Raw genomic sequence first — 22787 nt, 5'->3', positions numbered from 1 at the left:
CTTCTTTTAATATGATTTAGAAGTGCTAAAGGATCTGACTGAATGTGCTGGAGAAAGATTCTGTTAGCAGAGATAGAGAGACACAGTAATTGTCCTCTCGCTCTAAAGAAGAAAATATCCTAATTAAGAGGGGAAACAGTTTGATTCTAACTTTGACAAATAATAATTTGTAGTTACATATTTCATATTACCCTGATAGAATGACCTTTCAGTCTCTTGTGCAGAAGAACACTAGGTTCCCTGGGAATCTCATCATGTATATTGGCATTTCTGTAAAAATCTCTTATAACTGAGTGGCTGTTGTGTATAATTTCATTTCAGTTTAATGCTGAGAAATTTTTTTGTTGTTTCTTTTTGCACAAAATCATGTAATAATTTATTTTGTACAAATTTATGTAATTGTGGTCACTCAGAAATTGAGATATTTAATTTTAACACTACGAAGTATAATTTTCTTGTATTAATTGCTTCTTATTCACTTACATAAAAGTTCTAACTCAACCTTCTTGGGCTCCTCTGTTCACCCCCCAATATGATTATCATTTTCATTGAAAGATAAAAATGCTGAAGGTTATATGACTTGGTAGAATGTGGCTGGTTTTCTCCTATCCAATCTTTCTAACTGAAATAGCCAAGTAAAATCTTCTTCCTTTTTTTTTTTGCTTTTGCTGTCTTCATAGCTGAAGCTGATTTATAGTTTAAAAGCTGATTTTTCACACATAATAGAACTCTGCACAGTTTTGGAATATTTCAGACATATCTCTCTGATTCAGCACTAAGAAATCACACCAGCACTTTGCTAGGAAGTAGTATTAGCATTACTTATTGTTGTTGGTAAGATACAAGCTTATTTCACACAAGTTCTCCAAACTGTTATCAAGGATATTATAAAATATCATTTCTCAGTAGCATAATTCCCACAGGTTTGTAAATGTATTTAGGTATTTTATTTATGGATCTATTCAAGATGTTCCCAAAGGGAAAAAAAAAAAATAGTTATTTGAATACGTTTTCCTATTGTCTTTCAGAGAGGGAGTAGACAAACACATGTTCATACTTTCAACTGCTTTACCACTGGACCAGTGGGGGTTTTTGCACTGAGCTACACTTTTGGAGGACTTGCTTGCCATAAAGTTCAGCAGTATGCAGGGTGAAGTTAAAAGATACATACATTAATCTTCTGTGACCAATATTGTGCACATATAGAGAAAATGGGGGTGCATTGATTGGTGTAGTGGGCAATGTAGTAACATGATACAGAGAAGACTCAAGTACTCAAGGTTTTTTGATTTGATTTGATTTTTCTTTTCTTTGGTCTTCACAAGTAGAGCTTGCTCCCAGGCCTCTGCAGGTTCCTTCTTGGTTTGGGAAGGAGCAGGTCAGCCAGCAGTGTGAAAGCTTTGGATTAGAAATTGCTTAGGAAAGTTGGATGTGCCCATAGACATGAGGAAGTTCTCCCACTTGTGCTGAAAGAGCTGATCATTGTGATTTGAGCCACTGTCAGTCAACTCTGAAAAATCATGGTGGTTGGAAGAGATCCCTTTTGATGCCATGACGTGTCTTTTTAAAAAGGCAAGGAAGAAGGTTCTGGGGGCTATAGGCAGTCAGCCTTGCTTCAGTCACATTGTTTGGCATCTTCACTGGTGATTTGGCTGATGATAGAAGGAGATTTGCATGTGACATGAGATTAAGGGGTGTGACTGGCACACCACATGGGAGAACACCGATTCTGTGGGATCTTGATAAACTTGGGAACTGGGCCAGCAGAAACATTGTGAAGTTCATGAAGTGCAAAGATTTCCACCTGTGATGGAATAATCCAAGGCAGGAGTCACTACCCTGCCACAAAAGACTGGTGAGTTACAATGAACACCAGCTTGAATATAAGTCAGCAGTGTTCCCTCATGGCTTTAAAGGTGTTGAGCAACATTAGAAGGATAATGGATGGTGGATCTGGGGAAATTATTACCCCCCGTTACTTAGTGCTGACAAGGCCACATGGAATAGTGTGTCCAGCTTTGGCTCTCCTGTTTCAAGAAGGGTGTTGAGAAACTGCAGCTGGTCCAGCAGACAGGTATAAAGGTGATTGGTGTCTTGTACTGGTATTCCATGAGGAGAGGGAGCTGGGTAAAGAGCAGGCTAAGGAGCAGTTACTGATCTACAGCAACTGAAGTGGCAGTAAAGGAATGACAGAAATAGACTCTTCTCAGTAGAGACAGACAATAAACAGATGGGTAGCAGACACAAGTCCTGGCTTGGGAGGTTCAGGTTGGAGTTGAAGAGAACCAGTTGCACTAGAACGTTGATGTAGCCATGGAAGAGGATCCTATAAAGGCTACAGAATCTCCATCATTGGTGGATTTCAAGACTTCTGTAGGCAAAGCCACAGCTGACCCAATATTGCTTGGGCAGTAGCCTCTTTTCAGGTGGGGTTGTCTTTCAAAATTATTTCTGCAATTCCATGATTTAAAGGGTCGGTTTGTGTTCATCAAAGTTTGTAAATAGGTAACTTCTAGGTAACTTCTGTTGATTGATACAAGAAAAGAAAAGGGCTTTTAATAGTAATTTCTTTGTACTTTATAATCAGTGAGCCAGTAGTTCTCTCTACTTTATTAGCCCAGTATTCTTTTATTGCTTGTCTTTTTCTTTATGAACCCTTATGCATCATTGTTTTGTACTGGCAATAGTTGAATGATCTTAACTTTCTGTAACAAGTTGCTGCAGTACCGAAAACAGTTCACAGCAGTCCACTGAGTTTCAGAATCCCTTATGAAGTTATGAAGTGGTCTCTGTCTAATGAATCAGTTAGATTTCATCTTTATTTTCAGAACTACAATTTCTTGTAGCATTTTGGAAAGGAAACCATTCTTCTTGCTTTGGTTTTTTTTTTTTTTACTTTTAGTGTAATCTTTATTATATTTTGACTAAAACTCTGAAGTCTGATTATTGTATATATATTGTGTTGAGGTTTATTTATTCATGCCAACATAACTCAAAGCTATCTGTAATGGAAATACACTGGAAATAAGACAACAGGAGTAATTAAAGAAAACCGACCAATGTAAAGTCTATGCTGCCCATCTAAGTATTTTCTCTCTTTGCCTTTTACCATAATGCCATTTTACATGCATATGTTTTCTTTGCTTGTCTGTTATCTCTGTGCTTCTCTCTGTCTAGCATAAAGGAACATCTCTTTTTTGTATTTCATCCTGCCACTTTTTTTCAACAGTTCTTGTCTCATTTTTATCTGCAGGCACTCCATTAGTTTCCTCTAAATAATTGCTTAGGAGACAGTTCATTTTCCAAATCAGAACACTGAGAACAGACCCACTGGATTTTATTCTTGTTATCTGCAAGTAAAGATTGGTTTAAAAAGCTGTTTTGAAAACACAAAAATTTAAGAAGAATGTTTTAAAAGGTACCTGAAATTTATAAAGTGAGGATGAATATAGAGTACTTTACTGAGCAGTTATGTACTTAATTAGGGTTTTTATGGAGTGTTAGCAGTCAGAACACCTTCATATTTCTTGCTACTAGTACTAGGAACTGTTTTTTTTTTCCTGAAGAATGTTCATCCCATTTCTTACATTTGTTTTTCAGCTTGCTTGGGAATACGGAATGCCATTTTTTGAGACCAGTGCTAAAGAAAACGTGAACATTGAGCATGCATTCTCAGTCTTGACTAAGGAAATCCTGGAAAAGGTAGGCTTCTTTTCCTAGAAGAAAGAAGTTAGGTGATTTTTCTTGACAAATTGGGTAAACAAGGTTGTAACTACAGAATAGTTTAAGCAAAGCAGAGCTGATGCTTTTTTGCATTATGGAGTTAGTATTTTTGGGGGGATCCTGTAGCTGCAGGCGTAACAGAGGAGGAACATGAGGGAGAAGAATCGTGGGAGAAGAGAAAAATAAAGAGGTGAGCAGGTACAATACAGTTGAGAGAGAAAGTGAAAATTCAGGAAGACTGCATTTGTGGCTTTATTTCCCATACTTTCCTTTAAGGGAGTGGTTAACAGCTCCTAAGTAGTTCCACTTCTGAGCCGGGAAGATTCCTTTTTCCTCTAGGTTTCTGCAGTGTGCACACAGTGAAGATGCCACATGATGATGGAATCAGTGGAGCTTATATGTTCAGCAATCAAATGTTTTATGCAAGGTTCATAGCTGTTTGTTTGGTTGATTTACACTAGTGCTTTCGAAGTTATCAGGGCCTAAAGATTTGAGTTAATTAGTGGTAGAATCAATATTGTATCTGTCAGAATCAGCATCTCTCTAACTTGAGTGTGTTGGCTTAAAAGTCCTTACTCCTCAAAGTTGCAATTCTTTTGTAGGACTGAATTATTGTTCATTAGCTCTGAAAATGTTTTGCATTGCAATTTATTTTTAGGCAGCAGAATATTATTTTAGACTTTAATAGATGTTCTTCATGCAATGTATCATCACTGCCATTCATCACCAATATTAGTTATACAAAACTAACCTTCCACTCCAAATACTCTTCAAGTCATAATAAAGATAAATGAGCAAAATTACTGACAAAGTCACAAGTAGCAGTGTTTTGATTAAGTAGCCATGGGGGTGGTCAGCATAACAGCTCAGGATTGGACTGCTTCTAAATCGGGGTCCTGTCATACTACATAGTAACACAAATTGTAGTTGGTTATTTTGGGTGAGGAAAAAAAAGGCAAAAAACTATTTTGGTTACTTTGACATGAAAGTGAAGCTCAGCAACTGAACAGTCAAATATTGTTTAGAACGGGAAGATAATGGCAGGACCTTGGGTTACTGAGCTTGTTGGAAAAAAGTCTCAAGTAAAATAACTCAAGTAAATGAAAAAGGCATTGTCTACTGTAAATAGAGAATATATTGTTAGTATGAAACATGAAAACTACAAAACAATAGCTCTGATCATAACTGCTGCAAAGACAAATATGTGTGAAGTGAGCATTTCTGCAGAGTGTGTTTGGATGATATCTAAGAGAATTCTCTGCACATGCAGAAATGTTGTTTAGGTATTTTTCACATTAAGATTGGCTATGCTTACTTTACAGTAAGTGAAACTTAAGTATTCCTACTCACCTTCATGAAAATTCATGGGGTTTGTAGTGTGGACATGGCAAAAAAGTTCAGGCCACGTTGAACATGTTACACTACTGCTTGGTTTTAATTAGAACTGCTTTGAACAGTTGTATGCTCTGCGCGTGTGTGTGTTTGGAAAATGTGCCCGTGAGAATTTGTCATATTTGTCTGTAGTAACGTTTCACCTTAGCTAAAAATATTTGGAGTCCTGATGAGGCATCATGTACTATTACTTTGGTGTATAATTTGCCATTTTTAGTAAAATGCTTTTGTTGATTTAAACAAGAACCCCTTTAGCCCAATTGGTTTTACCACTAGCCTGATAAGAAAGAGTTTGCTGGGAAAAAAAAAATCTACTATACAGTTTCATCATGGTTTTCAGGTTCGACAAAATAATTTGCCTGTTCACAAAACTGTGAAATCTGAATGTACTACTTGAATTTTAACTTCCTCTAACTGATGAAATTTTGGAGAATGGAAAATGCAGTAGCAAGTGTGACTAGTAGCTGTGAAAAATGGCATGATAGATGCCAGTCTGAGATAATTTCAGTCACACATCCATTTGGTAGTGGTGAAATATGTATTTGCTGATTGTAAAAAGGAGATACAGCTTTGCACAGCGTTTTGGCCCCAGGCACCTATGCTTGGGGATATCAGGCCTCCCTGCCCTCTGCAATGGACCATCTGTCCCAGACTGATGAGATGCTTCAGTGGGAGCACATCATTGCTTTCCCAGTCCCACAGAAGAAAGGAACTCCCTAGGACAGTCTGTTATGGCCACGCTTTTGGGAAGTGCGTGAAGCCTACTCAGAGATAAGATAAATAAGCAGGGTAGGCTGGCAGGCAGTAGACCATTCTCAGATGCATTGCAGATCTGAGGAAATCTAGGACTTTTTATGTACATTCTTGCTTGCCATCTACTGTGGGCATGTCCTTAGTAACTTCATTTACACAAAGCACTCCTGTAGATGGGGAAGATTGGTGTCCAGAGTTATAGAGCTCATACAGAGGTACTAAACTTGTTGACTCTTTCAAAATTTAGAACAGGCTGTGGTTCAGTGGTGGGTTGGGGGAAAAACATATTAAAAAGTTTCATATTAAAGACATTTAAACAACACAAAACAAAAAAGTTTCAGTGTATTGTCACTATTTTCCCATCTCTTTTTGCAGTTTGTCTTGTAGTGGGCTTAAGGGAGAGAGAAGAGTTCTGTATCCCAGTGATCTGAATAACTGAAGTGCTGCTTGACCTTTCAGATACTTCTCATCTCAACCATTCTATGCTGGGTCTTGGTCCAACAGCTCTAATTTACATGGGCAGTGTCATGAAAACCATCAGATGTTTTTTGATGGTTTTTTATTGCTTACATTGGTAACAGCTAAGGAGTCATACCATAATTCTGAGAACTCACAATTTTCAAACCAATCAGTTAATAATAAGTGAATGCAGAGGAGTTTTAACTTCCTCTTACTGGTGAGTTTTTGGAGAAGGGCAATAATAACCAATTTAATTGCATTGAAAGGCTGCAGTGGAAATAAATGTTAATGACATAGATTATTCCAAGAGTTTGCTTAGACATGTTGACAAATAACAATATTTTATTTATTCATAAGTCTCCTGAATCTCAGATATGCCTAAACCTGTTCACTAATAGATGACAGCTGTTCTTTGACAATGCTTCTGGTTGCCAGTGAACTATTTGAACTTGTGAGTCAGTCCTCTAAAAACAACTAAAACCAAAAAAATACCACCCAGAATGCAGTTAGCATTTGCTCTTTTGTGTTCTTTGGTTTCATGCCTGGCAAGCAGTAGTGTTCTCAAGTAGGTTTTCAAAAAAATATTACAAGCCTTTGTATGTGTCCTTTTGGGTGTGATTGTTGGTATTTTTCTAAACTAGGATCAGGAGAGAACTCCATTAAAAAAAAACCACCAAAAAACAAAAAGAAGAATGAAGTTACCACCTTTTTCTGAAAACTGCAGTAAAACTAACCAAAACTTATATTCTGCCTTACCTCCCAAGAGTGATTGACTACTAAGACTATTTTAATCATATTAAATAAATATATATCTCCTGAGTAGAGAGCAGTGAAAATCCATTTAAATCCTTGCCCTGTGCTGTTGAGAGTAACATTTAATGTTTAACAGCTGGATGTCATTTGAGATGAACATTCAGAAGTAGCAGGCCTCAATTTTGCCCTTCCTTCATTTCTTTACACTTCTTTCCTATGGCAACACGATTGTTGTGATTATACTGTGTTTTCTATTCCTTTGCTCTTAAAGTACCTTTGGAACTTCTTAGCTGATTTTAAACAAATTTGACAGATCTAACTAAAAGGTAATTAAGTTCCCGAGTAGTTCCTTTTGAAAATAAGGTGAGAGGCGGAGTACTCTGCAGAAGGAAAGTCTCCAGCATTAGTTCATAAAATATTAGAGACCACTACACAGAGAGACTGAAAAATGCTTCAACCAGCTACTCCAGCTGGAACTTGCATCACAGATATCAAATTTAATTCACTTCAAGACCTAAATCCATAGGAAATCGGATTTCATTATTGCTGAGGTTCATGGAATTGTTAGTTTGTCTAAAAGATCCCTGTGTCTCCAGCAGTGCATACTCAGTGTTTCTTTATTACCCTTAGTCATGCATGGAGCCCCAGGCTTTATTTGCCCTTTATTTATCTTGTACTGACCACAGAATAATAATTCCTTCGAGAGGTTTTTCATAATGCTTATATTGATGTACTTTAGATCCATTTTAGATTTTTATCTCCTTAACTTTCTTAGTAACATTAGGTATATTCAGCATTGCACATGTGGGAGCAGAGGTACAGAGATTAAAGCAAAGAGGATAAATGGTACCAACTCACTTAGTGCTGGTGCAATGTAAGGCAAAATTTAACTACACTATCTTATTTAATTTTTTTAAAGTCTGTTCTGGACATTGAATGAGCCAGATATTTTTCTGGAAACAGTAGCATATAATTAGGTCACATAAATCAAAACTTAATCACATCATCTGTGTATAGGGGATGAGACTCATCTTTGCATGCAATCTTAGCCAGCTAAAATTTGCATGACTGGTCTGGTTGTCTGGAATCATCTCTATTCAATGGAAAGAGATGAGTCTTTAGGATAAAATTGTGTTTTGGAGGTGCCTTTCTCCCTCCATTGATTATGGAGGCCTCCATATCTCAGCCTGTATGGTTTCATATGATTCAAATTAAATAAATTAAACTCCAGGAGAAAAAAAAGAAAGTTACAGACTTGGCTTACTTCTGGCATTTCCTTCTGCGGGATACTGACTTTGAAGATACATTGCTCTCTTAAACAGAGTTTTTATGATGCAACTATATTAAATATCACCTAGATTATCTGTAGGGATGAGGAACCTCACAGGAGATCCACACCTGTTTTCTCAAGTTTGTGAATAACTAATTGCAGGACAACATTGTTACAGTCTACATGGTAGTAACAGGAGAGGGAGATAGAGCCCCATGCTTTGCCAGTGGGTTAGATGTTTCAGACATGGTGGAATAGCAGGCTTTGGGAGCAAGACCTTCATCAACATTCCTTGAGGAATGTAGTCAGCAGTTAGATCCTGCTGTGCCAGACCTCATATCCTCCTCTCCTGCTTCTCTACCTGTTCCCACAGTGATTGCCTTCCCTGCTAATATATCCCTAGCCCTTGCTTAATACTGCTTTTGCCATGTCCAGCCTATTGTGGTTGTGAGACAACTCTTTTGTATTTGGAACAGGTAATTTGAATTCCAGAATATAGGAGAAATACATAAAAAGTGTTGGGACTATTAATAACTGAGCTCTCCCTAATGGCAGGTCAGGCACTGAAGTCACATGGGACTTCATTTTGTGAAGTTCTCTACCAGTCTTTGTCAACTATCACTGTTAAATATAAACAAAATGATCGCAGTAATTAAGTAGGATCATCTTTTAATAAGAGTAAAAATCCTCAAATTTAAAGAAGTTATAAATAATAGTAACATCAGTTCCAGTCTCTTCTGTTTGTTTCTCCAAAGCTTCTATTCTAATTTTTCAGCAAGCACTCCAGGTCTGACTTTGACTGGGAACATGATATGGGTAAAGCAAAATCCTGTCACTCTTTCAAACCCACAGTGAGCCCCACCTTCAAAATAACTTAACCAGTATCAAAATACCAAAAACTGGTGCTAGAGAAGGTGGATCTACCATTAACCTGAGTAGGTTTTCAGCAAGGAATGTGCAGCTGAGATTAATGAAGATTTGTATATTTACTCCATTACAAACCTTTCAGAGAGGTTGTTGGGGTTTTTTCATTACATTTTCCTTTGTATTCTACCCTAGCTTTCTTGCCTTGATTAAAAAAAAAAAAAAATAACTGAGCCATCTCATCACAATTCCTGTGTCTAGGTATCTATTGCATGCCAGTGATATGAATTCTGCTTAGAAGTGGGCAGGAGAGACAGCCAGAAGGGGAGTTTTAAGCAGGAAGTTTAAAACTGGCTTGCAGAGATGCCTGCCAGTTAGGTGAGACTTGTCTGCTGTGCTATTTAACAGGAAAAACTAGTATTTAATAGCAGGAAATTTCAACATCTTACTGAAATCACTGCAGGGTAAAGAGGCATCTTTGTCCGTGGCGGTATTTTCAAAACCTCACTTTGCCCAAGATACTGAAGTGGAAACTCCAGCTTCTTGGTACCATTTTGGTTCTTCTCACCTTTTCAGTTTTTGGCTGTTTGTTGGCTGACTTGTGGGGCAGTGAGTTCCAAGCAGCTGAGCTGAAATGTGAGCTGGAAGTGTTGGTGTTCATGGAGCCCTGGAGGAGGAATGCTGCCCGCCTTGTTCTCACAGGTGGGAGATTTGCATACCTCCCTGCTGTAATTTCGGGAGAGGGGGTGCCCCACCTCTCCCAAGGCTGGCTGAGGCTTAGCACTATGTGGGATTGCCCAAATCTGATTGTTGCTTCAATGCTTTGTGCAGGACTTGTAGTATCTCTTTAGATTATGAATGTGCACTTTTTAAATATGCATGCAGCACATTTGCTTAAATGGATCCCAGACCCTTATTTGCTTCACAAAGGCCCTGTATGGAACAGTCTTACAAACTGAAGTGATTAATAGTCCTCAACTTTTAAATTAATTTTAAAATTACTGTTCTTTATTTGTGGAGTGGTGGTTCTTGTCTGTCTGCACTGGCTAGTTTGTAGATGAACTAACAAATAATGATTTTAGAGATTATAAGAACTGTTACATTATCAAATATGTTTCATCGTTCTTAATCACTTAACAGTACTGAGGATCCTTGCCAAGGATATATGAAGAGCTTACTTACCATCTAAAAGTACTATTGAGTAGTAAAATGCTATGGATGCAAATAAGTATCCTAAGTGTTTAAGGAAATGTAAGTTTCTCCCCTTTGACTGGAAGTTTGGTCTTGAAGTATAATCTGCAACATCTTCAAATTACCTGTTTCCTCTAAGTAAGTGAAACTTGAATTCTGAAACTTACACATAGAAAGTCACAGGTTAATTCAAACAGAGATTTTTCTAGAGCTCTTTTACTACCTAAACTGATTGTTTTCTCCAGAAAAAGCATGGGTGAAACAAAACCTATTTATTTGATGTTCACAACAATCAATGTTCAGTGTTATTTCTTGGTCTCAATTGAGTGAAATTAAATTTCTTACTGTACTGTTGTCTTCCAAAGCTTTTATTTTCCCCTCAGAATCTTCTCTCTAAACCAGAGTGGTATCTTATTTCTTGAGATTATGACAAGGTTATGTTTGTGTAATTTTGAATCTGCCTTACTCCCTTTTTTAAAAAGGTCTTCATAAAAAATTATTTTACAAAAATGTACTGTCTATGCTTGCAGACTACCAAATACTGTCTCTGCCTAGCAGAAATTATAATAGCCACAACTGTGTAAAAAGTTAAAACTAAGCAGACGCTATAAAGCTGCATGTTGGTATTTCTAGGAATTCTCAAGGGTAATAAAAATGCTATGCCTTTTGGTCCTTCCCACTCAAAAAATAAATTAAAGAAAAAGCCAAAAAACTGAAAACAGACAAACAATCCCAAGTAAAAGTGCACCTGCTGTATTTCTTCATTATGTGAAGAATTCATTATGACAAGAAATTTCTAAAATCAGTAAGCAACAGTCTTCAGATATTCTAGTCAGACCATATTTGCTAATAATTTTACTGATGACAGCTTCAGCATCCATCCTGGGGTTTAGACACCACAATACATTTCCTGCCCTCTGCTCCTTCCTCTATCCATCACTTTTGATCCCCTCCCAGATGTTTAATGTTCTCCCCCCAGCACCATGCACTGTGGAAGCCTCCCTGGGTCCCTGCAGCCTCAGGGAGGAATGAGCTCAGCCACTCTTTGTGGGGACAGCTCTGGCACAGGGCAGCCAGCATTCTGGAAGAGCTGGAACTATGGCTACAGGAAGAAAAAGGAAACAAATTCCATGCATCTTCTCCAGAATTTTAAGAAGTGATGAATATTCTCAGCCAAAGAGGCATAAAGCTTATTTGTAGCATGGGGGAGACTTTATATTTTGCCGTCTTTCTGATGCAGCTGAGTAATTTTAGGTGAATCTTTCTGGATGTAGTCAATGTTCAACTACCCTGTGACTTTCTATGTGTAAGTTTTCAATTTTGAGTCATGATTAGTATTGTACTACATGATGCCTTTTTTTTCCCTTCTTCCTTTCTTTTTTTCCTGTGCTTTGGATTTCATTCATTCCAGCTTAGATAGCTGTTGTCTCTGGAAGCTTCTCTTTATTGTCAGACATGGTTGTTTATGGCTGTTTAGGTTGAGAGAGGAATGTGGTGAATCCAGAGGTTGTACTTATTTCTCTGTGCTTGGTTGCTAAACCTTCCAAGACACAGGCAGCAGAGTGGCAGGTAGAAAAGTTGGGGCTTTCATTTTCCTGGGCATGTGACAATATTCTGTGTGTCTTTGTGCCCTAGTTCAGGGTTCAGTGTTCATAGTTTCAGAGAACAAGATTGCAACATGTTCTGCATTGCACAACTGGGTTTGATTGTTTTTCTGGTCAACATTAATTATCTAGTTGAGTTCATTGCTGAAAGGAAGAGTCCTGGTTTTGATGATTTTCATTTTTGTTACAATCTGCTTTTGCAATCAGTACATAAATGTTTTACAAGGGTGGAGTGCTATTTTGATCATGATAAAGACTGAACTGTTTCCATTTGGGGATATTTCTGGTTATTAAATAGAGGCAAGAAAACAGAATTTCAGTGAATTTCATGAAACAAGTTAATATCCATTATAACAGTTAATAGCCTGTGCCTTTTCTTTAGTGAGTACTAATATTCTGTATTACCTGTTCCTTTCAACTGGACTTTTCCAACCCATGCTCAATACTTCAAAGATAAGGGTACTTAACTGAAAATTAGCTAAAATTGGTAGTCAACAGAAGAACTTGTACTTATAGAACAGTTCATGTGAGTAAAGATTTACAGGATTGACACGTATGGTTTGTAGTGACTCCTCAAAAGATATTTTCTGTTACCTTCAGATTTAGGAGAGATGTTTGAGGCAGCTAAAGAATGTAAAGATGCCAAATGGGACTTGCATAGGCATCAGTTTCCATCTAATTTATTAGGAAACTTCAATCATTTAATTAAATATTCAAAGGAAAAACATATCCAGTGACTGCACCAAATATTTTACATTAAAGTATGTGAAAAAGCAAACTTTTCAACCGTTGTGTTCTAGTTATCTTAATGAAGTGTTTGCTTTTGTTTGTTTTTCAGAAATCCGGTGTATTACATGACTTAGACGTTGTGTCTCTAAGTGAAACTAAGAAGAGAACCTGCTGTGCATTCTAAAATACTGGTTCTTATTCCGTTTTCTCTTCAGGAAATATCAAGTATTACAAAGGAACATATAAGATTTTAAAAGTCAGCCTGTAATCCAAAATACAGTGTTTAAGCATTACACATACATTGTTGCCAAATTTTTTATATGTTTATATTATATTTTCATATTTTTAATGTGAAGATAAAACAGTTATCTGATTTAGGAATTATTAGGTATTTCACAGGGTGACAGTGCTTGAATGTAAATGTTTGCAGAAATGAAGTCTAAGTGTACTAATTTTCTGTTATTAAAAAAACACCCTTCACTTTTTTTGTGTATTATTTATACCAGATTTGTAATACAATGAACATTGACATCATCACACAAGTAACCTTCTGATATATGAAATCATATAACATCTCTTTACGTACCTGATATTTACTGCAATCCCTTAAGACAAGTCTCAGAGAATTTTTGGCTTGGTTTCTTTTATACTAATTTCAGACACATATATGCTACTTTAATACCCTTGTATAGGGACTCTGCAAACTTGATGTCTGAAAGAAAGGGATAAACCATATAAAGATTGGTGTCATAGAATGATTTGGGTTGGAAGAGAGCTTGAAGTTCATCTAGTTCCAGCCTCCCTGATATGGACAGGGACACCTTCCACTAGAGTATGTTGCTGGACCTTCCTAAGAATTTTGAAAGCATGGAACAACAGAATACATCTAGCATCCAGTAATAATAATAATGTTTCTGTTATTTAAATTTCATAATTCCTTAAAATAATTTACACAGGTGTTAGCAGCATACCTGCATTTTCAAATGTTCTTTTTGTCACAAATTATCACAATGAAAGGCTTTCTTTGATATTGTGTTTATTGTATTTATTTTGTTTGCTCAAAGTGTAAATAGAGGAGGGATCTGATTCTGCTCATGTAGATTTGTTTTATACAGATTTGTAATATCTTTAAAATCTGTGGAGAATATCTTATTTAATTTTAAACAAGGGCAGAGTCAGGATGCTGGTTGCTTTTTCTTTAATCAAAAGCAAAGCAAGCACAACTCAAACCTGCAAGATAAGCAAAAAGCAGACAGAGGTTGAGGAATCTGAAGAATTGTGGCAACTATACTGTTTTCTTTTTTTATCCTTGCATAGGAGATGTGGTTGTTTTATCACCATTTTTTATTTACTAATGCTGTCGTGCAGAATTGTGTTTTGATCCATCCCAGCACATCCAAAATAACTAACTCCACTGGCTTACTGTTCTGAAATGCCACTAACCTTCTGAAATATGCTTGCTTCTTTTTGAGGGCTGTTTGCAGATTGTCATAATATCAAAATATTACTAAATTTGGTATTGAGAAAGGGAGCTCAAATGGAGCACATGGGACCAAGTGTGCCTGAGCATAGTGCCAGGTTTATACGCCCCTAGCCCAGTTAGCATGCCTGCAGAAATGTTACAAAAGGGTGGGCTGGGCTCTGTATTTACAGCTGCTCCTGACTACTCATCATGGCCAGTCGCTGAAGCTAGTGCTTTTCACAAAATATGAAAACAAGGAACAAAGGATAATCCCTGCCTTCATTAAAACCATAGCAGAGGAAGGAAATAGTGCTGGAAGGGATTTTGAGAGTCTGTCTGAGTTCTCATGATATCTCAACCTCTGATCAGCTGCCCCTGATGAAATGCAAGAAGTTGGTCAGAGACCTGCAGTGGTAGAGATTTCAGAGTGTCTCTGAGTGGCAACAGTCTTTACTTAACTGGTCTGGTAAGCAGGAAATTTCCTAATACCTAATGTAACTGGTACACATGGAAAGTAGGTTCTCCCTTTCCTCTTGATGCAGGCGAACACCTCTACCTGCTCTCTTCTCTTCTCTTCTCTTCTCTTCTCTTCTCTTCTCTTCTCTTCTCTTCTCTTCTCTTCTCTTCTCTCTTTCTCTTCTTTTTTCTCTCTTCTCCTCTTTCTCTTTTTTTCCCTCTCTCCCCTCTCCTCTCCTCTCCTCTCCTCTCCTCCTCTCCTCTTTTCTCTCCTCTCCTCTCCTCTCCTCCTCTCCTCTCCTCTCCTCTCCTCTCCTCTCCTCTCCTCTCCTCTCTCAACAACTCCTGACCTTCCTACCTTCCCTTGTAGTTTGGATTTTCAGAATCTTTTGCCCTTTTTGTCTCCCTCCTCTTATTGTTCTTGAGTTGGTTCTCAACTATCCTGGATTGTAGATCTCAACTATCCTGGATTGTAGACTGAGCAGACTATTCCAGTTTAAATAAAAACAGCTGGATAGGTTTAAATTATGTTTTCATTATCTTACTTGTGATACTCCCATTTATGCATTCCATCATCAGCATAACGCAAGGTAGCCTAGCACCACTTGTGATCCATAGAACTGCTTTTTTTATCCTGCTACATACTTGTGCAGTTGATTATTCCTTTGGATGTGTAAAACCTTCTGTTTCTCCTTGTTCAGTGGCATTTCAGTTGCTCCAGTCTGCCAAGATCCCTCTGAATTGTAATGTTGTGCTCCAAGATAGTTGGAGCCTCTTCCTATAAATACTGTCTCCAAATATAAGTGCACTCTGTTCAGTCATCAGTGATGTTGATGAAGGTCCTGGATAGGTATGGATCCAAGATGGATATAAGTGAAATTCTGTTCAATGTATCCTTTCAGCTTTGGAGTACTAATTATTTCCAAATAATTTCGTATTTATATTGCCTAGACTGTTCATCTGGGGTTTTTTGTAATAGGAGCACATTATAAGAAACTCTTATGATCCTCAGTCTTTCTCCCTATCCACAAAGCCTGTTAAAACACCTTTATTTAGTAGAAATTCACTTGATCAGTTTGTATATTATATCAGTTTGGTATTTCTTTCCCTCCTTTGAAAGAGATGCAATTCCTTTTGTGTTTTCTGGAACCTCATTCTACTAATTCATGGAAATAATCAGTAGCAATTTTAACATAGTTTGAACCATAAGGGAGTTTCACCAGATTCAGTCTGTCCAAAAATCTTTAACTTGTCTATGTATATTCCAGTTTATTTGTTCCTTTTTCTAGCCTTAGACTTTTGTTGGTGGTGGTAGAGTGAAATCACATTTGCCTTCTAAAATTCAAGGCTGAAGTTGAAAGTATCAGCATCACCAGTGATGATTAAATAGTTTCCCCTCTGTGGAATAAGAGACCATTTTTTCCTTAGTATTCTTACTATGCATCTTATCAACAGGCTTGCTATCTTTAAAACCCAATTTCCCAACTTTCTGGGAGCTTATCTTTCAGGTTTTGTCCATACATAGTCTATATATTTATTAATAATTTAGTAATTTGACCTACTTTCTATTTTATTTCAATTCAGGTCATTGAAGATCTCATGATTCATCCAAATTAATCCTTATCTCACTTCCCTTCCCTCCTCTGTATAGATCAAATTCTGCAGTTTTGCCTTTCAACAGTAGTTCCATGATGAACTTTAAGCTGTCCTGAACTCACAGCTCACGTACTGGTTTTCTAGGTTTAAGCATCCATGTAATTCCTCCTTCTTTTTCTAACAGTGAAAATAGATTTAAAAGGGTCAGATTAATTTGTAATTCTGATTTCTTCTCTTTATAGCTAATGAGAAATTCAAGTAAGGAATTTCTTCAATGCATTTTTCCTTTGTGCAGAGTTTCCTACTGCTTTTGCTTAGGTATGATCCAGTCCCACCTGAGGGAGATGCAGATACTCAGGTTCCCATGGCAGTTTTTGTAGAACGCTAACTCCTGCTAGCTGATGCTTCACCTAACACTCCATGAGCACCATGAGTGCTCTCCTTCCACATCTCCTGGAACAAAACAACTGCCTTTTTCCAAAGATACTCATTGTAGAATACAGGAGTGTGCCAGTGGGGAATAAACACCACTCTCACTAGAAAGGGCCAACAAAGGTTCAAGTTGGACATCAGGAAAAATTTCTTCATGGAAAGGGTTGTTAAGCATTGGAACAGGCTGCCCAGGGAGGGGGTAGAGACACCATCCCTGGAAGTGTTCCAAGAAATAACTTGAGGTACTTAGTGCTGTGGTTTAGTTGGCAAGGTGGTGCTTGGTCAAAGGTTGTGCTCAGTGGTCTTGCTGTTCTGTTTCAACTGAAATAATTTTGTAATTCTGAGATTCAGAGAAAGAAATTTAGGATCTCAAGCTGAAATGATCACTGCATCTTCTGTTATATCCCACTAGATTTGTAAATATTAGGAAAATTGGGCCTTTGGTTTAAAAAAATCATATAGGAACAAGGAATGCAAATTATTGGGACTTTTTTTTAAAGAAATACCAAATATTATGGTTTCCCATGAAACTTACTGTATATAGCTCAGTTTTATTTGATGTATGCACACAACACTGTAAAGCATGTTACCAGACTCATACTAAAATGAATTTGTTGTGAACGGTTCCTTTTCAGATGTTAACACATATATGAACTGAGGATGATCTGAAATGCTTTAAAAACAATGTTATTGGCAATGGAATACATACATACTACAGATTTTACAGACTATTGCATAAATATGTTGTGAAATTAATGTGCAAGTCAATTCAAAATGCATTTAAGAATAATTTCAGGAATTACTCTGGGTCCTTTTGCCACTGCTTATGGTTTTATGGCAAGAATTTTCTGTTGATTCATAAAGACTGTCCCTGAACACCACCTGAAAGGCACATAGACAAAAACTAAGACATTGTGAAACTGAGGCCCTGGCCCTAGGGTAGATTTGTTCTTCAGGTCTGGTGGCTTCATTAGCATTTTACACCAGTAGGAGACTGCTAAGAGATCACACTAAGGCATTGCTAGACATCAGGAAAATTATCTCTAAAGTGTTAATTATACATAAGGCGCAGTTAGAACAAGAAATTTCTGTTATGTGCTGGTGATTTGAATGCCATTTATGTACTATTAGAATATATTCCAAGGAGGTGGAGCTGGAGTACGGTTAGGACACATAACAAAGTGACTCCAAGAGCAAGAGCAAGACATTTAAATACTAGTGAGCATTATGAACTCTCTGCCTGGAGACAACTGAATGAAATTTAGATAGTATCTAGAAGTTACATTTTTTTAAAATGCACGTTGTTCCAGTTAAATGGTTAAGAGTGGGCTAGTTTTTCACTGGTTGGAGAGAACACAAACACTGTTATAGGAGGCAGATTTAAAAGCCATAGGACATCTAGTACAGAAGAATGAAAAAATGTTTCAAGAAAAATCAACAGTAACTATTTCTATGTGAAAGATGCTTTTCTTCCCAGACAGCAGAAGTGCATGATGTCTGAGAGAGACACATGCTGTGAGATGGTATCTCTCCTGGAATTAATGGTACTCAAGATTGTGTTTAAGAACAATTCCTGACAGACTAGTGCTTCAAGTCCTGGTGAATCTCAGTCTGATCTGATCTGCTTCATTTTACATACTGCACCTGGAAACCTCATCAAGCCTGAATGAGCTAAACCCATGCGTTCCATATTTCAGCAATAATGCTCTTAGCCACAGTGCTCAAGTTCACTGATGACACAGAGCTGTGAGGAGTGGCTGATACCTGCTGACCTGCTGGGAAACAGCTCTGAGGAGAAGGACCTGAGGGTCCTGGTGGACAACAAGCTGTCCATGAGCCAGCAGGGTGCCCTGATGGCCAGGAAGGCCAATGGTATCCCTGGGTTGCATTAGGAACAGCATTGCCAGCTGATCCAGGGGTGATCTTGCTCATCTACTCAGCCCTGCTGAGGCCACATCTGGAGTGCTGTGTCCAGTTCTCAATACAAGAGAAATATGGAGCTTCTAGAGATGGTCCAGTGGAGAGCAACAAAGATGATTGAGGGGCTGGAGCATCTCTCTTATGAGGACAGGCTGAGGGAGCCAGGCCTGTTAGCCTTGAGAAGAGAGAAGAGACGACTGAGGGATCTTGAAAATGTTTATAAGTACCTGAAGGGAGGCTGTCAAGAGCATGGAGCCAGGCTTTTCTCAATGATGCCAAGCAAATAGGACAAGATGCAACAGGCAGAAACTGAGGCACAGGAAGTTCCCCCTGAATGTCAGGAAGACCTTCTTTACTGTGCAAGTGACCATGGACTGGAACAGATTTCCCAGAGAAGTTGTAGAACCTCCCTCAATGGAGATATTCTAGAACTGTCTGGATGCAATCCCGTGCCATGTCCTCTGGGATGACCCTGTTTGAGCATGGAGGTTGGACCAGATGACCCAATGTGGTCCCTCCCAATCTGAGCCAGTCTGTGATATTGCTTTGCATTTCAGTAGCTTGATTCACTGATGATGTTGTTGAAAACAACATCAGTGAATTAAACTCCTCTCTGGCTGTTGAAAAGCATTTGGTGAACTTGGTAAAAGGAAAACTACTTTGAAAAGAAGTATCTTTTCAAGGTAAATTTAAAAAAAAATAAAGCTACCTATTCTAGTAGGTACAATCCAACAGCAGAAAAACCTTCTTTGTAAAGAACAAAGGTTTTTCGGTGTTGTGAAAATCCAGTGCTACACTGTATAGCTAAACCATGGACCCACAGTAGGATGAGCTTCAAGCCAACCTTGATCCACATAAAGCAAGATAACTTGGGTTTTCTGTAATCTTCTATGTCGACTGGTTTCCACGGGCTTTGTTTCATCTTGGAGACCATGGATAAAGTCCCAGTCTCTGCAGCAGAGCAGAACAAGAGTGTGTCTGTCTCAGCCCTCCTCGTGCTGGCAGTGCTGTGCCACCAGCAGTGACAAAGGCACGCAGCAGTGTCTGGCCCTTTACCCAGGAAGGGTGAGCTGCAGGAGGGCTCTGGAACCACAGCTCTTCCCGGAGCTCTGCCATCCCCAGTAGTCTCAAGGATAGACAGAGAAGCTGGAGCCTGGAAAGAGATGTTGGCTGTGGATGTTGTCAGTCGTTTTGCTAATCACTGCAAGGCGCCTTTATGTCTCTAGTCAACAGTAAAGGCTTAAATGTAGCCAAGTTTGCTGCAATAAAATAAACAGTTTTGACACAGAAGGGAACAAAGTAAACTTGAGCACAGTACAGTGCAACCACCCAGGAGTTTTGCTGGTTTAATTTCCCAGAGTTTCTGCAGTCTGGCAGCCTGGAGATCAAAATGCATAAAATAAAGGATAACATTAAATAAAATATCTTACGAAGATCACATAAGATTTCATCACAGAATCCACTTTGAAGAACGACTATCTACAAACGTTCCCATGGTGTGAAGACCTTTGAATACGCAATATGTGTAATATCTGCGTGTGCAGTAACAGTGCACAGCCTGTATACATGAACTCGCGCGTATATACATGACTCACACGTGAAAACTAAAGTGAGATACATAGCCCAAGTGCGGGCTGCACGTCGGGCGAGCGGTCGGAGGGTGGAGTGAGAGGGACGGGCTGGGAGGCTCTGGCAGGCTCTGGCTCTGGCTCTCCGCGCCGGGCGGGCGGGCAGCCCGGCACTTTCCTTTTCGGCGCGGGGAGGAGCGGCAGCTGCGCAGGCGTTGCTCGCACCCTGTTGATTAGTCAGTGCTGGGATGGCGCTTCCTGGGCCAGGCGCGGCGGCGGCGGCGGGCGGCCCCAGCCGGTCCCGGGGGGCGGCGGGAGCAGCAGCAGCCGCAGAGGCAGCAGCAGCCGCCGCAGCAGCAGCAGCGGGCGCCCGGCGGGCCTCCCTCTCTGCCTAGCCCCGCGCGTCCCGGGCGCCTGCCGCGGAGCGAGCCCCGCTCCCTGCCTCCCTCCTTCCCTCCCTCCCGGCGCCCCCTCCGCCGCCCGCCCTGCTGGCAGCCGCCCCGCCGGGTGGGAGCACCCCGCCGGCGCTGCCTGTCTGGCTGCTCCCTCCCCTCCCGGGCCGGGAAGATGGACCCCGGCCCGCCGCTGGGCTGCAACCTCAAGGACGTGAAGTGGAGCGCGGTGGCCGTGCCCCTGGACCTGCTTGTCAGCACCTACCGGCTGCCCCAGATCGCCCGGCTGGACAGCGGTGCGTGGGGCGGGGAGCGGGGCCGGGCGGGCGCCGGGCTGCGGGCGGGCTGCCGGACGCGGTCCCGGGAGCGCCCCGTGCCTCCCGCGGCTCTCGGGAGCGCTCTCCCGGCGCTCCTCGGACTGGATCTGCCGCTGCCGGGGCTCGGTGCGAGGCTCCCGCTCGCCGCGGGGTCCGCGCGTTGCGGTGCACCAGCATATATATCTGGGTGCTGTGCCCCCGTGCCCCCTCCGCGGGTGCGGCGGGCAGCTCGGTGCAGCCGGTTTGCTGTCAGCAGCCTGCCCCGCTGAGAGAGGTCCTCGCCCTCCCAAATTAAGCGTAGAAGGGCACTTTCAGCACTGGAGACCCGGTGTTTTGATAAAGTGATGCTACAACAAGGCCAAATAAGAAGGGATAGAAAACAGCCAAGTGGGCTAAATCCCTTGTGTTACAATTCCTTAAGAAGGCCACGGACTTGTGAAAAAAAAAAAAAGGAGTAACATAAGAAGCCTTTGCAGTCTCCAGATAACTTTTTATTACAGTTCACTTGGGTGCTCACCTGCCGTTTCCAAGTGTGCAGCTTTTTGTTTACTCCAGGAAATATGAATCAGGTCTGACGGAACAGCTATGACAGCACCGTTTTACCGTTCCTAGATCCATGCCTTGAAAAGTAATGTGTCGGCACAGAGAAACAGGGAAATATGGGAATTTTTTGATAAAGGCTCAGACAGCTGCTTTGTAATAATGTGTATGTGCATTGCATGGTAGCTCCATGAAAACTGTCCAACTCTCTAAAGGAATGCAGAAGATAACTCACAAACTGGAAAAAAAAATCTAGGCTTTTTAATTTGTTAGCTTATGAAGTCACCATACACTTTTATGATATAATAGAACAGTTATTGATTTATCAAGTTTTGTATTGATTTGAAAAGTTAAAAATGAACACAGGCATTATCCTCTGTTACTTCCCAGTGTACAGGTCAAGACCAAGACTGTTTTATTACTTAACTGCAATTTCCATACTGCAGTGATGATTTTTGACTTTGACCCTGGATTATGCAGTATTTTTCCTTTCACTCGTAGTACTTCCTCAGAACTGGCACTCAGGAGCAGGTTAAAGAAAAGGGGTTTTTTTTGCCTTTTTAACTGCATCTGCCTGTTTATCATACTGTCAAATGTATGTTGTCCTGTGAGAATAGCAAAGCTGCTATGTTAAGGAGTTCCTCGTGGTAATACCTCCTGTCGCTAGGAACAGCTAAGATGGCCTCCAGTCACTGCACTTAAGGCTGTTAATTTACTTGAGGCTCCTGGCACTGATTCAGGCTGTAACAGGATGTATATATATTGATGACTTATTAATTTCTCTTTCTGTGTGTTGCACCTCCAAATCTCCCCGCTCCTCTTGACCTTCTTCATTGGAAGGTACCTGAAAAAGCTTTGTGGGTAGAGAAAGTTTATGGGTTTTGAGGCAGGCGGCTGTTGGGGTTTTTCTAGGGGGGAGTCCTTGTGTTGGAGCTGTTGATGGGAATATCCCATAATTGTTGGGGAGACAAAGATGTTGTGGCATTTGTGTGAAGGCTTCTTTGTCGTATGTGCCACATTTAAGAGCATATGCACAGCAAGTGGATGTAAACAGACGTGAGCTCTTCTGCCCATGCCCTGAGATGGCCAGACAGGAGGCAGCTGTTGGTGTGGGTGTCCTGCTGTAGTGGTTCAGCCCTGCACTAAGCCCTGCCAGGAGGCAGGCTCAGGTGGGGCTCTGTGTGAAAGGCTTTTGGTTGGAGCTGATTTAGGACTGCCCGGTTCAGCAGCTCGTGGGTCTGGTTTTACCTACTCAAATGCATGTACTTTTAACTTGGGGCACTACAGACAGCAGACAAATCAATATTTTATAAAGAACGCAGACGCCATGGTCTTGGGGATAGGAAGAGAATGCTTTTCCCTTTTC

General features: G+C 40.0%; 2 protein-coding genes across 3 annotated transcripts in view; both read left to right on the top strand.

Moving 5' to 3' along the window:
- Positions 1 to 13808, top strand: part of LOC115917582 (ras-related protein Rab-10-like) — a 33138-nt gene extending 19330 nt beyond the window's left edge. For both annotated transcript variants that reach the window (XM_030971738.1, XM_030971737.1), the window contains 2 exons: positions 3601 to 3702; positions 12848 to 13808. In XM_030971738.1, the coding sequence (XP_030827598.1) occupies positions 3601 to 3702; positions 12848 to 12922 (177 nt within the window). In that variant the 3' untranslated portion in view covers positions 12923 to 13808. The remainder of the gene's footprint in view (positions 1 to 3600; positions 3703 to 12847) is intronic.
- A 6555-nt stretch (positions 13809 to 20363) lies between these two features.
- GAREM1 (GRB2 associated regulator of MAPK1 subtype 1) overlaps positions 20364 to 22787 on the top strand; it is a 103253-nt gene continuing 100829 nt past the window's right edge. The window contains exon 1 of the mRNA XM_030971381.1: positions 20364 to 20860. Within this exon, the coding sequence (XP_030827241.1) occupies positions 20740 to 20860 (121 nt within the window). The 5' untranslated portion in view covers positions 20364 to 20739. The remainder of the gene's footprint in view (positions 20861 to 22787) is intronic.

Source organism: Camarhynchus parvulus, chromosome 2 (assembly GCF_901933205.1).
Source record: "Camarhynchus parvulus chromosome 2, STF_HiC, whole genome shotgun sequence".
Taxonomy (NCBI): Eukaryota; Metazoa; Chordata; class Aves; order Passeriformes; family Thraupidae; genus Camarhynchus; species Camarhynchus parvulus.
Note: the sequence above shows the minus strand (reverse complement) of the source record. Positions and strands in the feature narration are given on the sequence as shown.